Source organism: Gossypium hirsutum, chromosome D12 (assembly GCF_007990345.1).
Source record: "Gossypium hirsutum isolate 1008001.06 chromosome D12, Gossypium_hirsutum_v2.1, whole genome shotgun sequence".
Lineage (NCBI taxonomy): Eukaryota > Viridiplantae > Streptophyta > Magnoliopsida > Malvales > Malvaceae > Gossypium > Gossypium hirsutum.
The window spans coordinates 55679268-55687983 of record NC_053448.1 but is presented as its reverse complement, the minus strand read 5'-3'; the positions used below and the strand labels follow the sequence as shown (position 1 = coordinate 55687983).

Sequence of the window (8716 nt, the reverse complement as noted above, 5' to 3'; positions counted from 1 at the left end):
TTAACATGAGTTTCAAATTAATTTTTATATAAAATACGAAAAGACAAAAACGTTCTCTAAATAATATGAGTAAAATGTCTCCTTATCTACGCGGAACAAGATTACTGTAATGCCGGTGATGAGAACTTTTAGCACAAAGATTTTGATATCTCATGTGTAAATACCGTGGGTACATTCTCAATACAGTTTTTTTCACTACTATGTGTTAATTTATTCTGGTTTAAAACCCAATTACTAATTTGATCATACTTTATATAATAATTAATCTAATTACTAATTTGATCATACTTGACTTTTAAATTCATGTGTTTAGAGAAAACTAGTCGAATTTTATTTAGAAGTGCAAGACAATAGAATAGCAGCTACTTAAAAGTTAAAATTGAAAATATGTAATTTATACAGTCGAGAAAAGAGAAATTGAAATGAAATCCAATTAAATTTCAGTGAATGAAGGGAAAAAATGTGAATAGTTACATAATAATACTACAAGGGGAAGGGGAAGGGGAAGGATAAGGATTTCAGTTTGAGTGGGGGCAGATGTACCATTACCAGCAGGGAATAGATCTACACACTCCTATCACCCGTCTCTCCTTCTCTGGCTAGAAATGGCAAGCAGTGACCACCAATATTTAACTTAGCACTTAGCAGCTTTATTTTTCACACCAAAACAACATTACCTATTATATATATCTTTTCACCCTTCTCTTTTGCCATAATACCATCTGATTCTCGGCAAAACTTGCCTTTTTATGTATATACAGAAAGAACCATCCTTCTTCAATAAATTTGTAGCAAGACATAAAACGTTATAAGAGGAAACAATCATCTGTTTTAATTCAACACCTTTGCCTACTGGACTCGACCCCAATGTGTCCAACAAAATTCCATGCATCCTCACATTTGGAGAAGATTATTCACAGTAACTGTAACAGAATTTGTTCTCTGCAAGTCCTGCAAATTCCATTCGTTGTATATGACTTAATAGGGAGGGAAAAATCAAAGAAATTTGTTTTTCTTTTTCTCAAAAGGAAGGGAAATGAACCAGCAAAATAAAAACAATTTAAAGCTGTGTATTGAAAAGCTTGATATACTGTAGTAAATCCTAACAATACCTGAAAAATCACCTCATCCGGGACATGCGGCAAAACCTCCCGTACAGTCTCAGCCATGGCAAGTATATTTGCTACACCCTCATTTGCAGTGCGCGAAGCAGTCCTAATATGTAAACTACCGGTATTTGTGGGAAACCTTCCTCCAACATTTGGAGGAACAGATGAAGCAGATGCAGCAGCCTGAGATGGGTTCATGGGCCAAAGGCTCCAAGCAGTATCTTCTAGAGCAGTTTGGGCATAAGTTTCTCCAACAGATGCAAGGTGCCTCATCATCATATGAACTCTCCCAAGTCCAACTGATCTGGTATCAGTAGAAGGACCGGCTCCATCAACATTCTGGTTTGGCCAAGAATGCAACCATTCAGAATCCAGTCCTCCACTCCTGCAAAGAGCAAATGATATGTATATATGATAATGAGCACACTGAACACCAATAATTAGTACAACAATTTACAATTATAAATAGCTGAATGACTTATTGGTTTGCAATAAAATCAGAATAAATTATGAAGGCATCTGAAACTTATAAACTCTTTTCTCTTGTCTACACCAACAGAAGAAATAATGCACACGATCCCATTTAGTCCTTTCCACAAACTGGAGGAACCTTTCTCTTTCAGGAACCCTCCATATCATTCCGTCAAACCTAGCTGACCATGAACCATTATTTATTACCCAACATAAAACAGGAATTCTGTTGATAATCAAGGAGAGTAAATGTTTCCCATCTCAATATGGACTTAATTAAGTGATTGTTCAAATAGAAGGTACAGCACACAGCTATTTCCCACAAGCTAGGACACCACCTTTAGTATCCTCACTAACAAAGGGTGAACTACTAAACGTCAAGGTTATAATCAAGACATTAAGTGTAAATGTTTCATGTTATATTACTAGCTTCTCAATTAAATGATTGTTCAAATGAAAAGGTATAATCGGCTTTTATTCCAAGCCAAGCTAGGAAGTATAATTCGAAGGAATCAAACCTCCAAGGGCTGCCTTCTACTGCATTCTGCATTTGATTTGGGAATACTCCGGCAGGTAGGGCATGACCAGGCATATTTGGCCGATTTAGTCCAGAATTTATCTGACGGGCCAACTGCTCATCACTTAAAGCTTCTGCAGTGCGAGAATTTGCCTCATTTTCACTTCTTCCAAGGAAAAGTGGTTTTCTACAAGTGGGACATGAGTAAACTTCATTTAAGCCTTGGTCCAACCTGCCATGGTACATTAAATCCAGCATTAGGTTCTGCCACACACACTAGCAAATACACAAACCAAATTTCATAATATCATATAGCCATACCAGGATCTCAAGCATGCAAGATGAAAAAGGTGATTACAGTGAAGCTTTTTAGCCTTGGCCATAGGTTCCTGAGCTTTGTGAGGTTAGTTTGACCTTCAAAAATAAGTAAAAACTGAAAAAGGCACAATAAAAACCAAAGCATACCCGACATATTGCACATTCATCATCATATGCTCGTATCTCTTCGGATGTTGCATCAGGTAGTGCTCCATGAAGAGCCCCAAATGCCATTCTCAATTTAATAAATCCCTTTACACGCTTCACAATTGCACTTAGCAAAGCCTGATGAAAAATTTATTGAGTTTGTGAATAAAAGTAATGTGCATTGAGATGCCAAATTATAGATGTAATTAGCTGCAGAATAACCTAAAGAAACAGAAATATTTACACGTATATTCAAGAAAAGAACTGCATCCACAAGATGGAATGCCATGCCATGGAGCCACCAAATAAGAACATAATGCCCAAGTGCCATTAACAGTGTTGCCATGTCAAGGAAGAAACCTAAATTGCGAATAAGAATGCCCTTCCATTCCCAAAATGAACCTGCAGTCATGTGCAATTGTTAAAAGAAAAGAAGTGGAGGCAGATAGAGCAGAGAACAACTAGAAAAAAATAACAAGATAGAACCTTGTCTTTTCAGCCATATGACCAAATAAGAAACAACCATTCTAAAAGAAGAAAAAGTTGCGGAGTAAAGGAATGCAAAGAACTTATGAGTTACTGAGGAAAGAAACCCGTGAAACAGTGAAATAATCTTCAAGCTTAGAAATTTTAGCAATTACAAAGAACCAAAAGATACGAACATTCCTATCTGAAAGACTTGGATATTGGATCAGACTCAGACACATAAGAAAGAAAGATGCCTTTTCAATTTATTCATACGATCTTACTCTCAGACAGGCTAAAATAGTTTAAATGAGGATGAGGATGAAGATAATGATGATGAGATGATAAAATCCCTTTGATTTGCAGCTTAAAACAAGACTTTACAAGGCATGACCTTCTCAATTAGAGAACCACTGAAAACACCCAGCCAACCTATCTAAAAACTAAATAATCACATTCATGCATCAAATGAAAAAGTAAATACCAGCAGCCGATAAATCAAAGAGTTTTGCTCTTTGGCAATCTGCACTGTTCCCCACTGAATGGAGCAATATTTCAAGCAGCTGAAACCCATGAACCAGTATAGCCTACATAGAATAGTAGATAGAACAGACTACCTCATCAAACCATGATCCAATAACTTTCACAGAATAATAGTGTTACAGAACTTCCAGATTGAACATTTATCAGAAAAAGAAGCATTCAAGAAGGATACCTGCACAGTCTCAAAAGCAATACTCAGAGGTTCAAAAAACAACAGCAAAAACATGGATGAATTCACTTGTTTGTATAACATAAGGCTCAGCCATATCCTGAAATACAGCCACAAAGTAACTTAAATAATTAAGATGTTAAAAGTTGAATTGCCTGCTTGAAATGAGGAATTGCTAAAGCAGGATTTCAAAAAAGAGGTACACTACTTCCATCAGTCACTACATTTGAAAGGATATCCAGAAAGTAATAAAATCCATAAATCATATATTCACTGGTAGAGGCTAGGTAAGCTGCTAAGAGAAAATTGTTTTGTAGTACACTGCTTGCAAATTCAAAAGAAAGGGTTTTTGTCGAAATTTTCCCTAATTCAAAAAAAAGGTAAGAAATAGAGCAATACCAGAATATATTGAAAGTGAGGGCAAACAAAAACACAGAAAAGACTCGAAAGTATGCCCATGGTGTAGCAGAAGGAGACGCATTCAAACGCTCAAATCTATCCCTGGCCAAAGCTTGAAACATCTGTGTCATTTGCTCAACAAAATGTTAGGATGCACAAAATGCAATTCAATTTCTTCCAATGTGGGCTAAAAACAATACCTCCATCACAAATTACATAATATACCTTTAGACAACATATAACAATCAACCAAATTGACCAGAGACCTGCTTGGAATACTGTTGGTGGAATTACTAATGGTAGAAAGGTCCCCTGTTTCAAAAATCATCAACTAATATCAGCATTTGTGAAGGGAAAAAATAAGAACATGAACCTCAACAAGAAAATAACCTTGGAAACATGTCAAGATAACTTAAGATTAAAATGATCAGAAATGCATAGCAATTTCAAACCTGACTTGTTTTCACCGTAAGAGGCAACGTATGCCAACTGACAAGATATTTAGCTGTTTTTGTTTTTATTTTTTGCTAAGCAATATATTTTGCTCAAGTACTTAATTCAGTGCTACCAATACAGTAGTACCCCTTGTTCTCTACAAATGCAAAACCCGTACTCAAAAGAAAACTTGGGGATGGTGTAGTTACTTCCTGGATATATTCCAGGAAGAAGTGAAAGGTTTCTACAAGCAAACAAACTGTTTAAATCATTTAAAACATTTACCTTGTAGATAACATAGTTGATAAGACGTTCTACTAACTTTCGAGTTTCTAAGGGGTATAAGTCGCCAAAAAATACAGTCTGCACAGCAAAAAGAAACCACAATAATGGGACAAGGTTCTGTAAAAATAAAATAGAACAAATGTACATCAACAGTCAATAGTCATTAATATATATAATTTTATATATATGCAAACTTCATTTAACCTGCCTTTTTAACCATAGCATGGAATTTATCTCATTGTAAAGTCAAATTTTCAAATACCTTAAGGCTCGTGGAAAAAGAGAAAACTGACCTTCAGAGAAAGGATGAGTAGAATAAATACATTGAGCACAAAATTTGCCAGCAGAGCCAAGGAGGCATAAGAACCTAAAAGAAGCTCAAGTGCACGATCAACGTTTTCCGTATGAATGAAATTCTCGCTAATTAACCCATCATTCTGAAGTTTATCAAGTGAAAATTCTGCCCAAACTTGAAGACCTATGAAGCTTAAAGCTGTGGACGCTGCTGAGATTGCCAAGTAGCTCACAGCCATCGGTAACAAACACAAATTTTCCACCAAAAACGAACTTCCAAATTTTCATTAGAGCTAAATGATCATCACTAATCACAGGTAATAATAACAATTTTCGGATAATAAAAGTAGCACAGGCTTCAAAACTGGCACGGTCAATGATAAAAATTGAACAACTGCAGTTATTTCGCAATCACAAGAACCTGAAAATCAAGCCCAAAAATAAACAGCATTAAAAATACCAGCATGGCAGCATTTAGAAGAAGAAGAAGAAGTATTAGCGGTTAATAAATTTATTGATGTCATCTTTCAGCTTCTAAATAATCGCGTCCTTTTTCAGATCTAATTAATCGGTTTCTTTGAGATATAATAGACAGGGATTGATTAAAAAAACAGCCACCGATAAAATGTAAAACACCAATGGAATCCACAATAAGCATAATCATATTGAACGATTTAATTATAGAAGGAATTCAAGCAGAATTTGAAAACACACAACAACTACAAAGAACAATAGAAGTTAAACCCTAAGACGAAAATTTCAAAACATTGAAGAACAAATAAAATCAGGAAATTGAACGGAAATGTTACAAAAAAAAACATTCAGGGAATTGGAGATATAGAAAAAAAGGGGGGCAGATGAATTCATGGATTCGTCATGCTAAATTTAATAATTCTGGAATAACTTTTTAAGTAAGTAATAGAGAAAAAAGAAAAAAAGATCGAAAGAATCAAAAACCTGATTCGATCTCATCTGAGGAGATGAAAAGGAAGTTGTCACGAGTCGGTGGAGGTGTCTACAAATATTCACCGGCAATTGCATGCTCTTCTCTTTTTTTTCCCCTTTTTTTTAATAGAGAAATTAGAAGAAAAAAATTGATAAAATAATATTTATAGTAGATAGAAAAAAGGGTATCCAGGCAGGCGGGGTCTGTTTGATTTTGCGGGGAAGCGAAAGCTATATCCTAAAATACTAAATTTTAAAAAATAAAAGGGTTAACTACAAAAATAACCATTTATGTTTGATTAAATTTATGTTTTAGTCATTAATATCTAATTTTATTAATAATTAATCATTAACATAATTGATTTATAACATTTTAATTACTAAAACATTAATTCACATTAAAATTACTAAAAAAATCTAACATGACACAAATTATACTGTTAAATGCTAACATAATTTCCATGTTATCTCCATTTAACCCTTAAAAATAATATATATTAATATTAATATAACGGGCTCTACCACTTTATTAATTTTTTTTCTCTCCCCCTTTTACCCCTTTTTCATTTTTCTCTTCTTTCCTCATTTCTCTGTAACTTAAATGCTTTCTACTCTCTGTAAAAGCCAAACCCCAAACTCAGAATCCGTCAACTCCAACGTCGGGTCACCGAGTCGGCCGTCATCACGATGGTCAGTAGAGCCCAAACTTCACACTCTAAACTCGTTTTCTCATGCTCTTTTTGAATATGTCTTCCATTTCATCAAAATCATCATGGATTTTCCTAGATATAAAATAAACATAGCGGCTTAACTTCCTGCCACTATGTCGTCGTCAACCGTTAGATTGGCTTGTTTTTATGGTAAGTTGATCCTTTTGTTCGGCTCGTTCCTTCCGCCATCCGGATTGGAAGATAAATGCCCGGAGCGTCATGCATGGTAGATTTAAGATAAGTCTCCTCTTTCTTTCTTTTTTACTTTATTTTGCTTCTTTTTTTATCCTTTCATTGATTTGCAGATCGTTGTTTGAACAAAGGGGTTTATCCTTTACTTTTCTTTTTTAATTTGATTGCATTTATTAATTTTACAGGTTATACAAGTAATTTGTTTTGGGGTTGGTAATGGGGATTGGTTCTATAAAAAAGATTTACAGTGGTGGTGAGAATAGTTGAAGTGGGGCTTGGTGATGGTTTATTTGGGGTTATGAGGAGCTAAAATGAAGGTGGTGGTGAGAAAGCTTAGATTTTAGGGTCTAAGTGGAGTTTTTTTTCAGGAAGGGCTGATTGTAAGTGGTGAAATGGTTCTAACAGTTGAGAGTAGCTTAGCTTGATGATGGTTGTTGAGGGTTCGAGAGAGAGCTAAGGAAAAGGTGATGGTGAGAGAGGTGAACCGTGGTGAGATGGCTTGGGGTGGTAATGATGCGGTCGGTAGAGATGGTTGGTGTTTGGGAGCTTTGTGGAGAAAGGACTAAATAAGAAGAAAATGAAAAATAAATAAAAATGAAATAAAGTAATATAAAAAAGTGAAAAAGGTTAAAAAATTTTAAAAGAAGTGTTCAGATTATGAGGACGGGACATGGAAGTCACGTTGTATTTAACGATGTTATTTTATGCCACATCATACTTTTTGTAACACCTCTAATGTCAAATAACATCTCACTTACAAAACGTTAATGATCAAATCGTAACAAGAGTTAAATATCAATGATTAAAATGTAAATTTAACCAAAGACTATTTTTTTAGTTTATTTAAAATAAAAATGTCTGTTTTATTTACTTAACTCATCAAATATTGATATTTTTAAAGTTAAAATGTACTCTAAATCTCTATATTTTCTGTACATTTAAAATTTAGTCTATCAACTTCAATTTTAAAGAATTTAGTCATTTTATCTTTTAATTTTAAAAATAAAATTTTTAATTTTAAAATTCATGCTCATTACAATTTTTTTGGTTACATAATTATCGAATAATTTTTTTTTAATTTCAAAATATCACACCAGCTAATTTGACAAAAAGAATTTAAAGTGGCATTAATAATTGAGTTTAAATTTTAAAATCTAAATAATATATAAAATAAATTTTTGAAAATAAAAATATAAAGATTAATTTTTAATTTTAAAAAACTGTAAAAACTTTGAAACATATTTTATCGTATTCTAATTTTAACCAAACCATTGTTATTTTTATTTTGAAGGATATTATAATAAGATGGATCTTTTCACAGAAGGGCATGGGGTGGTTACAAGTTACAACACTAATTGGAAGGGCAAATCCCAATTTGGGCACCTTTAGCAATGCAGTTGGCAAACCCATTACGGTCCTAGCAAACATAACGAAAACAACAATACTACTCATTCAACAAAAACATCTCATTTCTCACTAGTCTTTTTTTTTAATATTAATTTTATTATAAGTTCTGTTCTTTTTTATATAATGTCTAAAATTATTCATAGTCACTATCCAACCCTTAAATGGGAAGATAATACGTTTTAATGCACTCAAACCTACGTCTTTTTATACTGTCAACAATATCAATACCAATCGAATTAAAATTCAATCCAACTTCGCCAATTTTTATATATCTTAAACAAATAGAGGCTGGAGGTCTTTGTTTTCTAAT

General features: G+C 33.7%; 1 protein-coding gene across 1 annotated transcript; it reads right to left on the bottom strand.

Annotated features, from left to right (window-relative positions):
* Positions 1–417: 417 nt before the first annotated feature.
* Positions 418–6308, bottom strand: LOC107946848 (E3 ubiquitin protein ligase RIN2). Its single transcript, XM_016881329.2, has 13 exons — positions 6110–6308; positions 5152–5573; positions 4859–4936; positions 4364–4450; positions 4139–4260; positions 3743–3839; positions 3512–3614; positions 2807–2964; positions 2563–2700; positions 2419–2486; positions 2099–2329; positions 1113–1494; positions 418–951 (listed from the first exon to the last, which is right to left on the bottom strand). The coding sequence occupies exons 2-13, from the start codon at positions 5389–5391 to the stop codon at positions 895–897; spliced, it is 1761 nt and encodes a 586-aa protein (XP_016736818.1). The 5' UTR covers positions 5392–5573; positions 6110–6308; the 3' UTR covers positions 418–894.
* Positions 6309–8716: the final 2408 nt, after the last annotated feature.